This window comes from Danio rerio, chromosome 16 (assembly GCF_049306965.1).
Source record: "Danio rerio strain Tuebingen ecotype United States chromosome 16, GRCz12tu, whole genome shotgun sequence".
In the NCBI taxonomy this organism is placed as follows: domain Eukaryota; kingdom Metazoa; phylum Chordata; class Actinopteri; order Cypriniformes; family Danionidae; genus Danio; species Danio rerio.
This window is the reverse complement of record NC_133191.1, coordinates 10,859,091-10,881,361: the sequence shown is the minus strand read 5'-3', so window position 1 is coordinate 10,881,361 and position 22,271 is coordinate 10,859,091. Positions and strand designations below refer to the sequence as shown.

The window sequence follows — 22,271 nt, the reverse complement described above, 5'->3', positions numbered from 1 at the left end:
TCTAGTATTGCTTCCAGTACCCCTTTAGAAGGTCCAGAAATATACAGCCAGATGTATGGTGTATAATTCGACAGCTATTCATTGGACTGTATTAAATAATTTACGTGAGATCTTGAAGCCATGGCACACTGTGCAATGTTAATGTAAAAAAACAAACAACTATCTTAATTACAACCACCACATGACACACAATTGTGAAACAAAATGTCTGACAGTTAAGCTGCGGTCACACTGCACTTTTCTCCCTATAGACTTCCATTCATATGCAGGCAGATGTGTCAGACCAACAGGTTTCGCAGTTTGCTGCGCTGGAAAGTTCAAGCTGGGTGAACACTGACCTGCGAAATCGCATGACATGATTGCATGAGACCAATCCAAGATCAAAACATGACCTCTATGGACAGAAATTTTAAATATGGACCAATCGCTCGCTTTTTAAAATATCTAATCATCTTGTTTAATCCTGCCCGTTTTCGCAACGCCGTACGACTGAATTTCACACGCACAAACTGTAGTGTGACCGCAGCCTTAGTTGCTCTTTTAGTTTTGAAGTTCACCAAAACTAATACCTTGAAGCTTTATTAATCCTGAAGATAATGAATATATAGTTCAGGTGTGTTTAATTAGTACTTGATCTTAACTCACATTAAAGCTACACTCTAGGAACCAGATTGGACACCACTGAACACACCCAAATTAGTCAAGATCTTTAAGATCACTAGAAACTTCCAGGCAGGTGTGCTAAACTGAACTTAGCAGGTAAAGGCGAGCATACTCAATGCAATGTTTTTTTTCTATTCGGAAAAGCTGTTTGCCGATTGTTGATTGATGCTCATTATTGGCGCACTCCATACAGTGGGAGGAATTTATAGGCTGAATGGCTTACTTAACTGATCATTTTAAAACATGTCAAAAAAGTTAAAGAGCTCATGACTTGAGGACTTGAGGACGAGCCTACAGTATCTGTCAATGTATCAGAATCTGACCAATCAAGAAGAGGATAAACTCTCTAAACACGGAGCACTGTATGGTGGGTTATGCATTACAGGCTCATCGGAGAGATGATGGTTTAGAGTGCATGTCTCAAGAACTACAGTTATCAGCATTTACAGGTAGCTATATTGTTAGCTATAGTGCGTAATTAGTAGGCATGTGCTGGTATAAGATTCTGACAGTATGATGACCTTGGATATAAATATCATGGTTTCACAGTATGGAGATTACTGCTCTAAAATATATTCTGTTTAAATGTCTGGCTAAAAAAATAAAACCTTTTCCCCCTTTGTACCCAATTTATTTTAATTTTAGAAACATTTATAATGTTTTGGAGCAGAAAACATGTTAGGCTAAATAATTCAAATGAATTATGGACTTCTGTTGTCTTCATTCGTTTCAAAAACAGATTTTTTTACCATTTAAATTGTCCTCTTTAGATATTTTTTCTTCTTACGTAAATAAAAAAAAAAAGCTTAGGATAGGAATAGCAGAAATTTTTGATTGTTTTAAAACCTTGACTTTCCCAAAGGTATACCTTGAACACGGTGATCATTTTATGCCTTGAAATTAGCCTTTTTAATTCACACAAATGTTAAAAAAAAAACCTGCATTTGTAGCAAACATCCACAGCTCTTGTAAAAATTTACGCTGCAAGAAAGAAAAAGGCTCTAAAAGCGATGTTTTCCTCCGTCCATGTTTTTGATGCATAATTTGATGCAATTGCTTTGGAATTTGTCAGCTTTTAAAATCATATTTATATCAGTGTGCTCATATGATTATCACATAAACATACTCATGGTGTGTACTTGCATACACTCTTCTGACCATCCAAACACATACAGTGTATATCCAGCAAAAGTGGCCTTTCAGGAGCAGGACTGAAAACCCCTGCCTAAAATGATCAAACACTGTAGATTCTTCCCTAAGAAGTGTTTCATCATTCCAAACAAGTGACAAAATGGAGCCTAAAATATTGACAACTCTGAAATGGTAAAAAAAAATGCTCACGTTTTCCAGGTGACAGTGGTGGGGACTGGGTTTCCATCAGCATGGCAGGTCAAATGTGCACTCGTCTGACCCCTGTACCAGTTGTTATTGTAACCCTTAATCTGCACCACTGGAGGATCTGAGAGAGAAATTCAGAGTGAATAGGAGAAATCTTTAATAACTCTGCCTTTATGAATGACTTGCAGCCTTAAGCCAGTGGCCTTGTTCCTGGAGGGCCGGTGTCCTGCAGATTTTACCTCCAACCCTAATCAAACACATCTGAACAGCTAATCAAGGTCTTAATATGTATACTTGAAACATCCAGGCAAGTGTGTTGAGGCAAGTTGAAGCTAAACCCTGCAGGGACACCGGCCCTCCAAGACCGAGATTGGTAACCCCTGCCTTAAGCCACTGAAGCAAATCAACCGCTGATACAGTCTGTCAGCTGACTCCATGATGACCTCATTGACCCTTAGCTCATGTTACCGCTTCAAGCAGCGCTGTAAAGCCTCAGGGCAATTTGCTAGATGACCGTAACTAATATCTGGCATATTCTTTATACACATTACTGGCCTGAACAGATTGAGACATGACTCACTACAGCAGTTTCTCGGCTGTAGCAACAGGGAATGCCTAGCAGATCAGTAGTGGCTATTGCAGTTAATGGTCTGTTTGGAATCTTACATTCAACAACAAGCTTCATGGGGAAGGTCTCAGGCTGGGCCATGGTACGATGCGATACAATGCAGCTGATGTCCTTGCCGTTATCCTCAGGCTGCGGAGCCAGCATGTAGACGCTCTGGATGCTGACCGTATTATCCGGATTGTCCGTCTTCTTTGGTGTCGACACGTTGCCATTTAGCGCCGTGGACCAAGTAATGGTCGCTGCCGGACGGCCATTGGATGATTCACAGCGCGCCACGATGACTGGGGTTTTGCCGGCGGAAACTGTGACAGTTGTAGCCGTGTTCTTCGGTTTAGCTGTGGGAAAGAGAGAGAGTTTGACCTTTATTTGATGCTATAATGTGAAGCAGGGTAAAGGAGGATGAGAGGAGGAGGGGAGGAAGTGGAGACGGGGAAGATCACAGCTCGGCTTGTCCTGCCACACGCTAGCACAGCGCTCACATTGTACTCACGTTTCGCTCTGAGAAAGACATCAAAGAGAGGGAAAGGAGAAAAGCAAGGGAGACGGGGAACGACAGGGAAGCGACGGCCTCTCAGCATGATAAGCAGGCAGATCAATAGCCGAGAGAGAGAGGGGAGGGAGGGGGCGAGCGAACGAGAGACCGGCCAAGGTTACTGCCACATTTCACACACATTAACAGCAGCACAATTGATTTGACAATACCATTTATAAATCCCCTTTTTAAGTCCGCAAACGGACACGGTCTTGGGTCTGAGCGTGCAAACGCAAACACACACCAAACTAAGTCTGCAAATGACAAATATTTTCGATGATCAATCAAGCTTCAGTTTGATTTCGGATTTTGTTGGGGAAAATATTCTCTCATTTAAATAATTCTGATATTTTCCATTCAAGTTACATTTATTACTTAAAGCCCTGAAGTAAAGCTTTGAAATGTTGTTCTCACGAACACAGGTAATAGTTCTCTCTTCGCGGTTTGATCGTTCACCCACCTGAAAATATGACTGAAATTTTTCTGAAAACCCCGACCAGGGTGAGGAGTTTCTGAAACTCTGGTTACAGTGTGGTCATGTGGCTATTAAAAGAGTTTTTATCTCATGACCTAAATGTGCACATAGTTTTTTTTTCTTTCTGATAGGTAGGGATACTCATTTCGGTTAATTTTACCAACCAACAACTGCCGCTCATTAACCGAATAATAACCTAATATTATTATTAAAATAGTCAGATTAATATAAAATTATATATTATTATAATTATTAATTATAATAATAAAAAATATAATAATTGACGTGTCTATTTTGTCTCTGAAACAATAAATATTGCATTTTAAAATACTCATTTATTTTAACGTGAACATATTAACAACAGAACATCTTCACGCACATGCAGTGCTTCCAACAACGTAGAATAAAAAGAACTAATTTAATAAAATAAATAGTCCTCCTCTAGACATTTTTCACTTATATGACAAATTTAGATTACAAAATGAAAACGCTGACTGAATCCTTTTTAAGAACCAGCATAGGCAGTTTTTTCCCCATCATGTTTTTTCCCGTTAAATAAAAATAGCAAGCTACCTCAAATCAATCGCTCCATGGAAAATATGCATTTAATTAATACTTCTCTGTTATTTTTAGATCACAAACCTCTGTCACTATTTTAATAGAAGTCATTACTTTAAAGATAACGTCTTGAGCGTTAAGGTTTTACCTTACAGCTTGTATGCTTTTATTTTCTGTGTCTCACTCGCAGTTCATGTGTACGTGATGCGTGTAACGAAAGACAATGACATATGCTTTTTGTAAAGTATAGGCTAAATTAGCATATTACAATTTTCTTGTTTACATATGATACTGCATTCATTTGCATACATGTTTTATAAGCTGTAAAATGAAAGCCTCAGTTTGGTGCTGAGTTATCATTATGCAAAAATCAAGAAAATCTTTGGATTTGTTTGATTCGTAGATTATGTAGGCTATTTTAAAATCGGATATTATATAAGAACTATTAATAACTGTAATTTTCCAAATGGAAAAAAAAGGTTTGTTTGTTGGTTGTACACTAAATCGTCAAAACTATAGCCTATTTGTTGTGTTTTTTGAGCAGTGCCGGAGTGCGATCTGATGGAGAGAAAATCATGACGCTCGGACTTGTGGCCAGCTTGTTTTCAAAGCAGAGCCAACTGAGTTGAGTTTTGTTTTGCGGCTTCTTTCTTTAATTTTGCAAATAAACAAAGTGCACATTTATGCAGCCAATTAAAAGTAAAATATTAATAATTTTTTTGTTTAACTAATACTATTAATTGTTTAAAAACGCACCCTTTTCGGTGCGTTAGCGAATTGGTTGTTATGAGTAGGCCCACCCGGAATCTGCACGCGCAGAATACCACAGACTTTTCGCAGATTTCCGCAGATTTTTAGCCCATCATTAATTCTGTTTATTTACTTGAGTAAATGTGTGTAAATCTATATTTATTCAGTTTTTTTTATTCAATAATATTATTGGCTAATGTGAAAATGTTCATCTGATTTATGTACAATGCAGTTCGTACAGTAATATTTTCTGTCTTTTACTAGATATATTATATGACAAACTTGCTTCATTTACCAAATAAATTGGATCTAATTAGATTTGCATTTTAAACATTAAATAAAAGTTTAAAAGATTTTTTTTTTTCATATATTAAGGTTTTAGTTATGATACTCCCAAAATAATTCAGCAGAAATCCGCAGACTTTTACCAAAATTCTCCGCAGAAATAGCAAAAAACGCCCACAGATTCCGTCTGGCCCTAGTTATGAGCATCTCTACCGATAGGCCAACACGGAACAAATGACTCATTCATCATAAGGTTTTAAATCGCCCCCTGTTGATTTGGCATGTCCTTGATGGTGCGTCCCAATGCATTTTCATGTGGACTGAATTTTTTTAAAACGAAGGCAGGAAAAGTTTACAAAAATACCAGCGTACATGTGGACCTGGCCAAAGTTCTGATGTTCCTTTTCTCATAAACGCCAACTCACCTAGCATGACTAGTGATGAAACTCCCTGTTCATTGCCAGAGGGGTAGGTTGCATATTCACAGATATATCGGCCCTCGTCTGTCATCTTCACATCTTTGATCTGAATGGATGGGTTATCCAAAGTGGGCGGGTTCGATACAAAAGTGACACGCCCTGATACAGGAGAAGTGGTTGGGTAATTCACCCCAAAGTTTGGATGGAAAACAGCAATGTTGGTCCGTTCTGTGTCAGTCCGTTCAAAGATCCATGACACCTGTAAACAAAAGGGGAAAAAAGTTCAATAGATGCACAGAGCTTCAAAAAGTTCTTTTTGGGAGAGCAAGAATCTTCACACATTTATTGTTTTGCATATGAGTGGCAGGAAACATGAAGCTGACTTCTGACCTGAGTGAGCTGGGTATCGCCTGGGTTTGGAAACTGGCAGCGCAGTGTTACTGTCTGTCCAGGAAACGACACAACCTCTGGCTCCACCCTCACGTGCTGAGCCAACGACCCTGGAAAGAGAACGAGAAAAGGCCATGAGAACAGGAAACAACCTTCACTTCTGTCTGGCTAAATTCAGGTGACCTGCGACCACCTCGCTGAGCATGCCAGAGAGAAATTCAGCACATACCGGCACAGTCTCGGAGTTCAGGGATGGCAAAATGAGAAATGATGAATGAGGTTACAACAAAACAGCAAGTAGGCCAATGTTTCTGATCTCAGTCGGGGTGTGTGATAAGGTGCGAATCTAAATGTGAATATGTGTGTGCAAGCGTGTGTGAAAGTATCTATGAAAAAAAAAAAAAAAAGGAAAACATTCAGCTCGCTCTGGCCCGAAGCATTCATCATCCAACATAACCCTGACAGAACACATTCTGCGAGCACACGAGTGTGTATGTGTGTGCACATCAGGGGGTGTAAAGTGGTAAAGAAGTGAAAATTGCACACAAAACACTGTACAGTACCATGGGAGCACTATATACATCAGAGTCTTGGTGCTCATGCAGACATACAAGTTCGAATCTCACTCTAAACTAGAGCTGCACAATTAATCGTAAAAAGATTGTGATCTTAATTCGACCCCTTGACGATCTTAATCCAGCATTTCTACGATTATGTCATCATATTTTTTTAAGTTCAGGAGAGAAGCAATGGTGGCCGCACAAGTCTTCACATTGTTTCACATAAGTTGTTCAGCAACGTGGACACCTCCAAATGGTGTTGAAAGAGTCACATGCTGTATTTATACGATAAAATTCACCCCAAAAATGTCATTTCTGTCTTCATGTAATGTGTTTGCGACCGCAAAATCGCACGTGACGTGAGCTGACTGTCAGCTGTTACCACAGAAAGGGCGGGCGCACGCGCCTCTGAATGAAGTTTACTTTAGTGAACAGAACCTGCATATGCTGTGAATAACAGGTAATAACGTTGTAAATAACATTCAGTTTGTGGCACAGAGTGATCGTTTGGGAGCCGGGCGGGAAGTGAACCGCTCTTAGCAGTGAAAATGAAACCGAAAGCGCACACAGTGTTGCCAGATGTATCTGAATGATTCCAGCCCAAAAAGTATCCAAAACCCGCCGAAATGCAAAAATACCCGCCCAGTCTTCTGTACTCAGGAAAATCACGTCAGTGACAGATTTTAAGCTGAAAATAACAGTTCAAGAGTTCCCACTTAGATATGCTTGGCACTTATAGCAGGTTTGGCATGCTGTCCCGGGAGAGAACCCTGAGCTCGGAGATATTTGAGCCCAGGGCTCCCGCCCGGTCTAGAAGCATATCAGGAGAACCGAGATCAGGTAGGTCTCGATCGCTCCCCCTTTAGAAGGGGAGAAAAAGGAGGAGATGGGGTGGAAGGGGGGATTCTTCCAAAACGGAGATAAGGAGATAAGGAGAAAGTGAACCATTATATTAAGCTAGGACCATTCTGATTGGATTATTACTGATTACGGATGAGTGGCCAGCGGTGCACAACCATATCACGTGCTCCTCTCGAAATTAGTTTATGAAACTTCGCATTGTGAGCACATGTCTCAAACACAATTCAGCATTATTGACCAGGACAAATCTAAAGTCCACCATTCCAAGTATACACAAAATTTAGCATTTTAACCCACAGTACAGCAACACAAGGCCTATTACTGTTTTACCCCATGTTTGAGAAAAACAATAATAATAGCTCACTCCTATTAAGCTTTATTTTCTATCTACAGAAACGTGAGAAAATCGTGATTTTATTTTAGGCAAAAAAAAATAAATTAACTCTTATTTTAGCCAGAATTGTGCAGCTTTACTCTAAACATTCCTAATGCCATTATCAACACCATTTCCTGTCAGCGCTTTACTATGGTGTTCCTGCACAGCACATTTTCATCATTGAAATTTGGATTGGAATTTGCAGGATTGAGAAAGTAGGTAATGCAAATTCACCAGTGAGCAGTAGGAAGCTGTAACTTCTGTTTGAGCTGTAGTTCACGGATCAAAGATGAAACATCCCATTTGTACATCACCATCAAATGAAATTTGCAGAAATTATTACATACAAATAGAAAGCATACTACAGTCAACTGTTACACGAAACTTTTGTGAAAATAAATCATCAAAATATAGCATAACATATGACTCATTCCCGTATTTCGGTCACATTTCAAATAGGGATGCAAAGATTAACCGATTCCACTATTAACCACACTTTAATTGGTCACGTTTAATTTATCGTAAAGCTTCTCAACACCGCTTTTCAGCACTTAAAAAACTGCTGCAACTAGTTATGATAGTTATGCATAGTTAAGTTATGCCAACTGTGCGCTAGTTTAAAGTTCCAAGGTTGTACACCGAGGCTAACACCCCCACTATAGCTGAGGCTATTAACTAAAGGCCGTGCACATATCGTGTCTTTTGCACGTGCAAGTTTGTTACTTCTTTTTCGCATATTGGAAGTGACGTGTGGTGTGGCGACGCACTCGCGCTTTCCAGACAGACCTAGTTGAAAGAGTGTCACAAGCGCACTGCGAGTCACGTGACAAGAACTGACCATTGAGCTTTATGCTTCGTTTGAACTATACACATTTCTACTTCAAAGAGAAAAAAAAATACAAAAAGAAAACAGCAAACAAGTTCATATATAGTTGATCAAAAGTGCCATTCAGACAGAGTTTCAGCAGCCCTTCACTGCATTTGTTCTATTTAAAAGAGAAATACTTAGCTAACATGATGCTTAGATTTACCTGTACATCAGACAAATACTTCTTTATTTATTCTTATTTTTATTTATTTGTTTATTCATTGTTCTGTCTTTTATTTTCAGTGTAAAATTATTATGTTTAAATGCCAAAAACATTCTCAATTATTTTTAAGTTCAAAGAGAAATAGACAATTGTTTGTTTTTATTATTATTATGTACTGTATTAATTGGTAACTGAGCAGCAGTGAATATCACTGTAAAATAAAATGAGGTTTTTACTAAACTGGTATTGTTTTGAAACTAATGAGGGCATAATAATCATGAAACCATGATTATTCCTCAGACTATAATCCCGAATTTCAAGCATTTCCCATGTATTTTTTTAAAATAGAAATGACACACAACAAATGTATCATTGACGGTTAACTGAATCCATTATTAATGTAAAATAATGCATCATGCTTGAACATAACAGGAAATATTTGATTCTCTTACAAATTGTTTTTAACTTCAACACTCAGAGAGTTGACATTTTCCACCATTTTGTGCTTTAGCTGAAGAAGTTAAACCTCAAACCAGAAAATACAGTACATGGCATGTAGAATAGAAAATGTATTCTATACAATATAATTACTGTTTTTAAAAAAAAAAGCAAATGAGGAATTTACTGAAACATCATAATAACAAAGTTGACAAATAATTAATCTACTACTTGTCTGTCCTAAATGTTTTTGCACAAACAAATGACAGAATAATGACATGAATCAGTGTCTTCCAGATTTTCTCATGAGCAGAAGTGAATTCACTTGAAGAAAGTCACACGCTTTTTCTATGAGTGCTTTAAAGTTTGTTATGCCTTTTTATAACCGTTGTAACAGTTGACTAGAACATAGGGACAAAGGGAAAATAATTTACTGAAATTACAAATAATGCAGAAAATAGGTGATTCATGCGAATGTTTATTGAACTTGGCAGAGTAAACCCACAAAAGATGAAAACTTTTTTTTTTTTTATGATAATTGAAGCCAAATGTAAGATTCAGTAGGCGAAGACAGTCAAAATTGGTATAGTGGGAGTCTTTAAGTGAATACTTTCAACACAAAATCTTCCTAAATACCCATGCAAAGTACACTTTTTTTGGTGTATATAAACTACTTTTCCACTGAATGTCATTATATTGGGTGCCTTCTGTAAATCAGTAGAAATTTATGAAAAAATTTTCCCAGTAAAAAAACTTATTTAACATTTTACATTATGAATGAATGGAAAAAATGTACTTTGATGCTTAGAAAAACTTTTACTCGTATGCATCACTACACTACTGAAAACAAACAATGGCTCATGTTTTGCCCCTGAAATTCAGCCGAAATGATGGTGACCGCCCATTAAAGGTTATGCAACAATGGAAACACCATGAAGTAGGAAAGCATTGAACTAGTTCAACCAGTTTGTCAGCTAATCAGCTGAAAAGACTGAAACTCGCAAATTGACAAAACACAGTATCATCAAAACAGTGACTAAGTTAGAAAAGAAAAAGGAAGCAAAAGCAAGTTTAAAAAAGTACATCTTATATAAGCTCTCTCAGCTGCATCCTTATTATTTAATCTAGTTATATCAATCTTCCACTAAATCCCGAAACTCATAGCTGCACGATGTTGGAAAAAACGATTCGCGACATTCGTTCATTCATTCATTCAATCATTCAATCGTTCATTCATTCATTCATGTTCCTTCGGCTTAGTCCCTTATTTATCAGAGGTCACCACAGTGGAATGAACCAACTACTTTTCCAGCATATGTTTTGCGCAGCGGATGTAGTCGCAACCCAGCACTGGGAATGTTGCGATATATATTGCAATACAAATATAACGTCTTAAGATGAATTTTAACTCTATTCAGAAAGATTTTACAATTTCTGACTTTGATTGGAATTATTTTGTAAGGGAGTATCTGTATAAAATAATAAACTAAATACAGACAAATTAATTAAACTGAACGAAATAAAACATGTTGTATGGTTTTCTATGGAATCTCACAGCATTGAGGAAAAAAATGAAAATAATAATTTATAAAGTAACACTTTATAGCAGGGATTCTCAACCCGTGGGCCTCAGTGATCCTGCAGGTGGGCCGCGAGGTAGCTTAAAATTAACTTAAATATTACACTATAATTATTTGATTTTATTATTAAATGTCATATTAAAATGATAATAGTAATGGCATTTCCCGTTTTCTGTGATTGAACAGGCTAATTTGGACTGCCTCACTGTTAATTACAGACATAACTGTGGCTAAAATTTCCAACAGCCGTGTGTCAACTGGGACTGCGCTCTCCAATGTATAAAGCAAAAAGTCATGCATATGCAAAGGTAACGATGATAAGAGTTATAATAACCAGCTCGCGCATGCCTCACGTCTGCGACTCGTACTGTATCAGAGTCGCACAAGTCTGCTGATTCACAAACTAGGCTATGCGCTTTCTCTTTGTGTGAACACTTTGAAATATCCGCATAGTTGTCCAAATGAACATCCCGGAAGTGTTTTATAATTGACGCGTGTCCGTACAGGAGGATCTAGCAAGACTCGATGGTGTTTCAGTAGTTCACCGTTCCTGTCAGCGAACTCCAATAATGTCCAGCTACAAACCAAACCACATTAAGATCAATGCGTTTCAACAGATTTAGCGTTTTTGTTTTTTTTGTTTTTTAACAGTATTTTACGTTAAGGGTTAGGTTGTTTATTTTAATGGATGTAGATCAATAGATGAATAGAAGTCAGTCTAATTCAAAGCATTAGCAGTTTTTTGCCATCTCCAGCAGTCCTGTCAGGTACCTTTAGTGAAGAAAAGGCCCAAATACTCTTTGAACTTTGAACCTTTCTGTGTGTTTTTTTAAAATTATTAATATATATATACACACACACACACACACACACACACACACACACACACACACACACACACACACACACACACACACACACACACACACACACACACAATGTTTCGGGGTTATTTTATAAAATGATGTTCAAAATAAGGGAATAATTAAAGGCAAAATAAATGTTTTGCTTATAAATAAACCTTTGAAATATGTATTTTCTCTAGACAATCAATTCGGGCTTTCAAAAGATTTGTGGAGAAAAAGGTGGGCCTTGAAGTGAATAAGGTTGAGAAACCCTGCTTTATAGCCTTCATTGTATAAGTAATTCAATACAAATAATCTTTGTTAAAGCTTCAAACCTTTTAACTACTTGGTTTAAATTTGCTTGATATCTTAGTCACAGGTCTTAAAAACACATAAAAATGAAAAGATTTCACTCTAATAGGGTTAAATTTTGCTTTGATGACTAAACCTGTCACAAAAATCAATATCTGCAACAAGAATCAGTCCAAGGCACTCGAGTAAAGTGAAAAAATTAAAAAGCCTTTATTCACATGGCTAAAGAGAGATTTAGCCATGTGAATAAAGGCTTTTTAATTTTTTCACTTTACTCGAGTGCCTTGGACTGATTCTTGTTGCAGATTTGATGAATCCCTTACCCAAAGAGCACCGACCATACATTCGAACTTACCCCAGAGCGCTTTTTGTTTGTTTTTTTCTGGAACAAAAATCAATATATTGAGTTATCGTGCAATACTTGGAGATGACCTCAATCACCTTTTGCCATTGCAATATATTTACAAATTCCCAAATAACATTAAAGCCATTTTACTTTTACATTTACGTTCTACCTTACAAAGTTTATAATTGGACATTTACCTAATAGGATATTTAATAGTATTTATGATAGGACATTTACCTTATTAACATCATGTAATAGAATCTAAATAACCTTAAGAATGATAAGTATTGTTGGCGCCAGTGGTGTAGTGGTTTGTGCATCGACACATGCACTCCGATGCTCATGGCGACCCGAGTTCGAATCCCACCTCATAGTCCTAAGCCGATCCTTCCCCTCTCTCTACTCCCCATGCTTTCCTGTCACTAATCTCTACTGTTCTATATATTAAAGGTGAAAACCCTGAAAAATGTTATAAAAAAAAGAATGATAAGTATTTAAAATGGTTTATGGCTATTTGCATTATTATTATTAAGCTGTTATATAATCAGTGGCATAAAATGATCTCAAAATGACAATAAAATCCCTTATCGCAACCATTTCTGTGACAATATATCTCAACAAAAATTCCTTATTGTGGCAGGCCAAGCGATGACCCCACAAAACGCGTTCTGAACTGTAATGGCTGATTATCTCATTATTATTTATCCCAACTCAACATTGCAGATCCTGTGATGTGACTATTGCAGATTCACACATTGCGATATCGATGTTTCCATTTTACATTCTGCAGCCAAACCTTATCCCAAACTTGAGGACTTCATGCAGCTTGAACACCGCTGCCAAACGAAGCAAAGCGGGATTTTGGACCCCACCGAGACTCTTTCCGTCTCTCGCAGGTGCTCAATCTGAGACGAGGCTGCATGTGCGCATGTGTGTGAGCCCACTGTGGTGATTACTTCTGAGCCTGCGTTTAGCACCGCTGAGCCCTGTTATTGAAAATCTCCCTCTCGCTGTCTCTCTCTGGATGGAGAGTGTGGATAGGTCATTACTCTGATGTGTAGAGGGAGTCAGCAGTCCATCAGAACGCTAAACACACACACTTCTCACCTTAACATACAGCAGCATGATGGGGGAATGGAAACGAGGGAAGGGGTTTGGAGATAGAGAGATTCAATAATAAACTGAAAGCACTGGAGAGATGCAGACAGCCTCAGAAGTCGACGCGGATGGAATATTTGTTTTCATGCAACTAAAAAAGGTATACGGTGGAAGTGTTGTTACGTATTATTATATGTTGTGCTTATAAAAATGTCATAGGTTGCCAAAGGGTCACTGTCCCAATCTACTTTTTCCCCACAATCAAATTATTTTTGTCCAATGGATTCTTTGTATAGCCATTTAAGCCACAAATCTATTCACCTTATTCATCCCCGACGAGCGGGCGCAGCCATTTGAATCTTTTGGCACGAGACTTCCGGTCTTATTCACTTCCATTCATTTTTAGACATTAAAAACTGCTTGCTTGGCCGTTTGATGTTGCAAACTGATATTTCCTTGTTATATTATTCTACTTGGTCTGTATAGTCATGCAAACGTTTGTTTGTAGAGCAAGTAGTTTGACCGTTTTTTGCCATTTATTATTCCTAGTCATTTCTTCCATAGGCGACTAATTCGGAAGTTCTAAGACAATCGCGAAAACAGGCGCACTTCCGTATTTTAGAATAAGGTCAATACAGAGCTCCCTCGTTATAACACGGGTCGCCTTTTGTGGCCTGCAGCGGATTTCTTTGGGACAATTTGATAAGGATAACGCACTGTTTATTTCAATTGTATTTTATTTCTTTACTATAGTTAATAATAATAATAATTCCTTACATTTATAAAGTGCTTTTCTGGACACTTTAAGTGCTTTACACATTTTTTTGGGGGGGGGTAGATGGGATCTTCTCATCCACCACCAGTGTGCAGCATCCACCTGGATGACGCGAAGTAAACAAAGCGGGCAAATTTGGCCAGGATGCTAGGGTTAAACCCCTATTTTTTTTCGAAGAACATCCTGCGATTTTTAACGACCACAGAGAGTTAGGGGCTCAGTTAAACGTCTCATTTGAAAGACAGCGCTCACTGAGCAGTATAAAGTCCCCATTGATATACTGGGGCATCAGGACCCAAACAGACCGCAGGTTGAGCGCCCCCTGCTGGCCTTTCGGTAGCAACCTAGCTTTCCTGTGTGGTCTCCCATTCAGGAACTGACTGGGCGCAACCCTGCTTAGCTTAAGTGGGTTACCATGTGAGAGTTGCAGAGAGCTGAGAGTTGAACATTGTGTCCTGTGTCCTGATCAGCGCATTGTGTTCTGTGTCCTGATTGGCTGTAGACTATTGTCAATCAATTTCTTTCGTGCCATGTCTCCTGTACAATACAGAACATGTTCAGCTTTCCTATGAATCTTCGATTACTAGCAGTGTGACAATGAAGTGCAGGATGTTTGCAAGTTTTCTCTCCAACAAACTGAACAATGCCGGCGAAATGTTCTTCACTGTTAAATGCACCTGTGGCATCACCAAAAGGCGGAGGAAGATGCTAACCATCGCACAAAAAGTTGGACTACTGGATATGCTAAAGAAAAGGCAGAAGTTACACGGCTGTAGGGCGCCATTACGGAATAAATGAATCGTTTGCACGTTATATTCAGTTTTACAGCCTTAAACATCTACAATTGTAAAGAATAAAGCTGACTGCTGTACAGATTTCGCCTATTGCAGGTTATTTTTAGAATTATTAATGAGGGACCACTTTATATGCATATTACAGCTGAAAACAAAATAGTAAGCCTTTCCGTCGTCAAATTACATGTTTTTCATACATTTCCACAAGAAATGTTTAACAAGGACTTTTTTTCCACAGTACTACCTACTGATATCTTTCTTGCTTAAAAAGTATTGTTTGTTTCAGTTTTGCTGGAATTAAAAAAAATAAAATAAAAACTGCTGAGGTCAATATTACTCACTCCCTTAGGAATGTTTTTTGGTTGGCTGTCATCCAAGGACGTGCCTAATTAAGTGAACTTGTCAAGTAACCTAGTTATGCCCTTAACATGCACTTAATGCTGAATACTAGTATCTTAAAAAATAGCTAGTAAAATATTGTGTAGTGTCATTAAGACTAAAGAAATTAGTCATTATAAATTGGATACTAAAACTATTTAGTTTAAAAATGTGTTTTATGAAATTACGGAGAAAAACAAATCTCTCAATAAACAGCACTTTGAAAATATTTAAAAATATAAACTGTACACAAACATACATAGCGAGAGGCTAAATTTAATGCGTTGACCAACAAAAAAAAATAAATAAAAAATCTCTTAAAAGTGGTTTTTAGAATGGTAGATAAAGCCTAAAAAGAGAGATTAAATCTCAAATTTAATACTGTTGGCTTGACATTTTATGGAGGGAGTTAATCAAAAAGGCAGATCATTATATTCAGAAGTTCCTGGCATCAAATGGTTTGTCCATGCTAATTCAGAGTTCAGACTGCATGATTTTCAAAGTAGTCACATCACAGATGTTTTCACACTGCATGACTTTCTGGGGTAGCGTTCCATCGCTGCTGTGTTTACACTGCAAGATGGATCGGCAACAGGTTTCACACTGCATGACTTTACAATCACCGACAACTTTGTCTCCGTTCTCAAACTACACCTCACAACCAAACAAACTTGACAAGTGACATGGAAACACTTCAAGCTCACGTGTATATCTTTTTTTATTAACTACATAATGATAATGTACCCATAGTAGTGGATGCTGCTCTCTTATTGGCTGTAGGTAATTATCGATATGATCTTCAATCACAAAACACGGCTTGATTTTGCCAACAGGTCCAGATATTTAGCATGCCAAATATTTCACCGGTGCGATTCATCGGCGATCGCATCTTTTGGCAGTTCACACGATGTGATGGTTACTCACGTGAACGAGCACCGATTTTGCCTGTCATTTCAGCCACTTTTCGGCGATTTCTCAAAAGCTATCTGCAAGTCAAAATCTAGGCTAAAATCTTGTAGTCTGTACTCTGCATAAGCTACACCTCTAAGGAGCTAGATTTGTTTCTTTATTATTCAATCAAAAATATTTCGTTTTAAAGAAAAATTAAGTATGTAGTAATTAAAAAATTAAAGATTTCAAATAAAAAACATATTTTATTTAAAAACTTATGTCAATGATAATAAAATATTTTGGATTGCAAAAAATAAACAATTGTCCTATTATGCAGTTACCACAATTTTCATTGCACACTTGTTCATTTTGCTCTCTTTTCTGCTGTCTTTTACTGCACATCTAGAATCTTTGCTTGCAGTTGAAATGTTTTGCTTGTGAGTTGAAAAGTTTTGAACCCATGAATGCCAGGGTTAATTTTGTGTCTTTATTATTCAAACAAACATATGAAGTTTTTGACCAAAACTAGGTACAATGCAATTAAAAAATAAAAGATTTCAAATAATAAAAAACATTTATTTATAAAAAAAAAGAAAAGAAAAAAAAAAAAATCACACTGCAAAAAATAAACTATTGCCATTTTATGCAGTTACCACCAGATTAATTCATTGTGTGCTCATTCATTTTGCTTTCGGTTTTGTTTCATTTTTGCGGATCTAAAATCTTTGCTTTTGAGTTGAAAGTTTTGCGAGTTGAAAACTGCAGCTCAGTGGGCGAGATCTTATGAAACACCTCATTCTATTGGTCATCTTGATTGAGGTCACAGGTTGGCCACGCCCATTACATACTTAATTTTTCTTTAAAACTACATATTTTTGATTGAATAGTAAAGAAACAAATCTAGCTCCATACACCTCCAGATAACCCACACTTTTTTCCAATAACATCATATCCAATAGCATGAAACTCTGTAAAGAACATCTGACTTGATTAAAAGGACCAAAGCGGCATGTAAAACATTGCAAGACAGAGATCAACCATGTTTCTCTGTATTTGCCGCCTGCAGGTGACATGCCACACAAACACACACAAACACACACACACACACACACACACACTTATAGGGCGTTTATGTAAATGGCACAGCACTATTCGGAGGCCTGTCACCCATCATCATGTCACCCACACAGGCAGCACCTCAGTCTTAAATCTAGTGAGCTCCAGCATCCTGAGAGAAAAACTGTGCAGTCCAGTGCGGACGGTGACAGACGAGTGCCCAGAATGAGAGTTTAGATGGCAGACAACGCGTCCTGACTACCAATTGAGAGAGTGTGCGCGCGTGTGACTAGACCTTCGTTTTATATCGCAAGGACAGATGACGGAGCACACAGGTTCTGTCCGCAGAGCTTATTATCACTCACGCTCACACATAATCAGGGTAAATGCGCGGTAAGCAGTAAAATGGAGATGTCCAGCGGCTGAATGCGAATCATTCATGCCACAGCTGAGAGAGGAATAGAGACTGAGGGGTGGAAACAGACGGAGATGAACAGCTGGAGGGGGTCTGTGGGGAGCGCAGGCGTGCGTGTGCTTGCGCGTACAGTAAACATGTTTATTTATGTGCATATGCAGATTTCTGCAAGTGTGAAACTGACTGTACCTTCTGTTTTTGAGGGACTTTTTGCCACTTTTTAGTCATGGAGAGAGGAGACTGGAGACAGGAAATGTGGGATATGGAGGGATTTTGGTTCAGAGACACAACTTCAAACTTTATAAGAGCCAATAAGAGGATCCAATATGGAAAATTTAATTTAAAATTATTGATCATTTAAAACCTTATTTCCCATATAGTAGCCAATGGGATTATCCAAAATGGGAAATTTGGAAGATTAATTCCAAATTATTGATAATTCAAACCACGGTTTTCCTTATAAACGACAATGGGATTATCCAAAATGGGAAATTTGGAACATTAATTCTAAATTATTGATAATTCAAACCGCGGTTTTCCATATAAAAGCCAATGGCATGACCAAATGTGGGAAATTTGGAAGAGTAATTCAAAATTATTGATCATTTAAAACATTATTTTCCATATAGTAGCCAATGGGATTATCCTAAAATAGGAAATTTGGAAGATTAATTCCAAATTATTGATAATTTAAACCACGGTTTCCCATATAAAAGACAATGGGATTATCCAAAATGGGAAATTTGGAATATTAATTCCAAATTATTGATAATTCAAACCGCGGTTTTCCATATAAAAGCCAATGGCATGACCAAATGTGGGAAATTTGGAAGAGTAATTCAAAATTATTGATCATTTAAAACATTATTTCCCATATAATAGCCAATGGGATTATCCTAAAATGGGAAATTTGGAAGATTAATTCCAAATTATTGATGATTCAAACCACGGTTTCCCTTATAAAAGACAATGGGATTATCCTGAAATAGGAAATTTGGAACATTAATTCCAAATTATTCATAATTCAAACCACGGTTTCCCATAAAAAAGACAATGTGATTATCCGATATGGGAAATTTGGAAGACTAATTCAAAGTTATTGATTGTTTAAACCGCAGTTTCCCATATAAAAGCCAATGGGAGGATCCAATATGGGATATCTGGAAGATTAATTCCAAACTGTTAGTAATTCAAATCACGGTTTCCCATATAAGAGCTAATGAGAGGATCCAATATAGAACATTTGAAAGATTAATGGAAGATTAATAAAGCAGATAACATACGTAGGCTCTAGATATACATTTTTTGAGTCGAATTATAAAAACAAAACTCATCTTCCATTTTCACAATATTTTGAACTGAAGTTGCCCTTTCCCACAAAATAAATCTGCTGTTTTTTCTCTAGTATAAACTGTTCGAAAGTGTGTCTGTTGTCCTTGAGGTGTCAAATTATGTGTGGAACAATCAAATCAAACTATCTATTTTCTTACCTGGCTAATAACAATAATAATGATAATGTTCAATACTGATATGGTCACCTATACAGTGTGCATCACCACAAGGAATTAATCTTTACATCCAAAAACACTTTGATAAAAAAATTAAATCTTGCTTACTTCTGATATGCTTACTACTAGTTAGCCAGGATACATTAAATGTAAATTATTATTAGTTATGGAAAAAAATAATAAAAAAATGTACATTTCAAATAAATGGTGTGGTTTTGATCTTTGTTAGCAAAAGAAACAAAAATACAAAAAAAAAATATTGATTATGACAGTTAGTAATGTTTCTTAAGCACCAAAACAGAACACTTTATTGATGTCTGATCAAGTCACATTAAAAAGTGGAGCAATGTTGCTGAAAATGCAGCTCTGCCATGTCAGAAATAAGTAGCGTTTTAAAATTGGAATTATTGTTATATTACTGTTATTTCACCAATTAAAAATGATACTATAGTTACAGCCTTGGTGAAAACAAAACACGTCACAATCATCTTTTGAACAGCAGTGCATGTCACTTAACATCTTGAAATTGTGCTTCTCAAGTGATTTTGTTTTAAAGAAGGCACAATATTTTTGTACTGCAAAGGCATTGTGTTAGTGCAGTATGTCAAATGACTCAAGGTCAGATAACACTGATTCATGAAAGCGTAGGTAAACAATCCCCAGATGACCAACTGCATCTGCTGGATTTCAGAAGCATGCAACCAGTAGACACTTTCTATCCCATTAGCAGCAGGAGCGAAAAAGCCATCAAGATTCTAAATCTTTTATAAAAATGGTAACAAAATAAATAAATAAAAAATTAATTATTCTGAAATGGCTTCACTATTTTAAGAGTGGAAAATTCTGTCATTAATTACTCACCCTCTTGCCTTTTTTTAATATCCTTAATTTATTTATTTCTCTATGCAGAACTTAAAAGATATTTTGGAGAATGTTGGTAACCAAACAGGTTTCCATTGTTGACTTTAATTGTATGAAGGAAAAAACACTGAAGGTCATTTTTCTAAACATCTTTTCATGTTTTACAGAACCAAGTCGATCACAGCTTGTAACAATATGATGAATAATAAATGTTAAATGTTTTTGGGGTGAACAATTCCTTCAAATTTAACTCATTTACCACCAAGTAAATATTTTACAGGGCTGAACAATATATTGTTTAAGCATTGATATTGCAATATGCGTCCACAATAGACGCAGAATTTGATTATTTATTAAAGATTTAAAGATAAATACATTATTAAACTTCTGGGTATCTGCAGGTTTCTAAGAGTTATATTTAAGATCATATTGATACAAAACAGACAGAAATTTAAGACCAATTGTAAAGTATAATAATTTTATAGTACGGAACAGGGCTGCACATTATATCATTTCAGGAGTGACATCGCAATGTGTGTATCAGCAATAGTCACATCACATAATTACATTATTTATTAAAGATTAAAGGATTAAATATTATTTTAAAATAATTTATGCATTGATGACCATGTTATATTATACTTTTGATTGTTCAATTTCTCTACCTGATTAATGTTAGACTCTCAAGAAAACGCAAAGCACTGTTTATTTCACTTTTATCTTTGCTCTGTTGTATTTACATACTTTTAGAATTTATTATGACGTATACAGATGCACTGCATTGACTTCATCATCCCAATCTAACCACATGAATGAAGATATTGAATTATATTCATATCGCAATATATATTAAAAAATATATATATCGCAATGTCAGATTTTTCCAATATCGTGCAGCCCTATTATTTAATATATACATTTTTCTAATGTTATTATATATGTTATAGCTCAATTATAAAAGTGGTTTTCTGTCACACACATTCAGTGTAGAGATTTTTACATCCGTCTTTTACTTTCTAACTTTAAATTCAGACTTTTTTGCCAAACTGATTTTCAAAGTCGTAAGTCTGTAGGCTTTCAAGCAATTCTGACTTATTTACATTGTGTGTCTTGATTTTGTTTTGTTTTTTTACACCAAATTGTGAGAGACACAACCTGAAGCTGAGTAGATTATCAGCATTTGTTCATTTGTGTGCGATTTATCTTTTATGGAGGACCAGGAGTGAACCAAATCATCAATTTAATGACTGAAACATTAAAATGCGCATAAATAAACCACATGGACAAATAAATTGACATATTTAAATGTGTTTATTTAAATTGTGGTTTTTAAATGCCATTTAATAAAGCAATTAGACATTTATGAATAAATTTTTACATGGGTACGAAGAAATGAAACATTTTATAAATGTTTATTTAAATCATGTTTTAAAACGCTGATTAATCAAACAATAAAACCGTATATTAATAAATCATTTAAATGCAGATTTTAAATCATTTTTAAAAAAGGCATTTGACAAATGCTTTTCTCTTTCTATTTGCCACTTGCTTTTATTTTCCTTTTGCTACAAGCTTGCTATTGGACAGTTCACACGTGGGAGCAACCAATCAACTTTTTCCCTTAAGTCGAGCTAAACCCTTTCTCGCTTGTAAATGAAACATGCACTGTCATTAGACAGAGGTAAAGCCATAGCTCATTTTAGCGGCAGTTTAAAGATCAGCCAAGCGACTCAAATGTCAGGGATTTATTAGCTTTAGCTGATTTCTGTTAAAGAAAAAAAATTCTCATCAGGATTATGGTCTGATCTGAACACAAATACCACTACCACAAACAGATTTTGTCATTGTATATCACAGCCCCACACTGTCTAATGATGAAATATTAAATAATAACAAAATGAATAAAGAAAAGCACCAAAATAACAGGATTTTTGGGTTTTGATTTTGATTTATCCGTAATTCCCTTCAAATCTTATTGACAAAAAGAGCTAACCGGCACTCCTGGTCCTCCATAATCTTAAACTACATTATTTCAGCATTAAAAACCACCATACAGTACATCTGGAGCACATGCACTCCGAAACACTATCAGCGACAGACATTTTAAT

General features: G+C 36.5%; 1 protein-coding gene across 3 annotated transcripts in view; it reads right to left on the bottom strand.

Annotated features, from left to right (window-relative positions):
* si:ch73-22o12.1 overlaps window positions 1-22,271 on the bottom strand; it is a 79,933-nt gene that overhangs the window by 14,556 nt on the left and 43,106 nt on the right. For all 3 annotated transcript variants that reach the window (XR_012392013.1, XR_012392014.1, XM_021466855.3), the window contains exons 2-5: window positions 6,039-6,148; window positions 5,655-5,907; window positions 2,668-2,964; window positions 2,005-2,122 (exon numbers count right to left, since the gene is read on the bottom strand). Coding sequence is in view for 1 of the 3 variants with exons in the window: in XM_021466855.3 (XP_021322530.2) it covers window positions 2,005-2,122; window positions 2,668-2,964; window positions 5,655-5,907; window positions 6,039-6,148 (778 nt within the window). In the remaining 2 variants the exon portion in view is untranslated. The remainder of the gene's footprint in view (window positions 1-2,004; window positions 2,123-2,667; window positions 2,965-5,654; window positions 5,908-6,038; window positions 6,149-22,271) is intronic.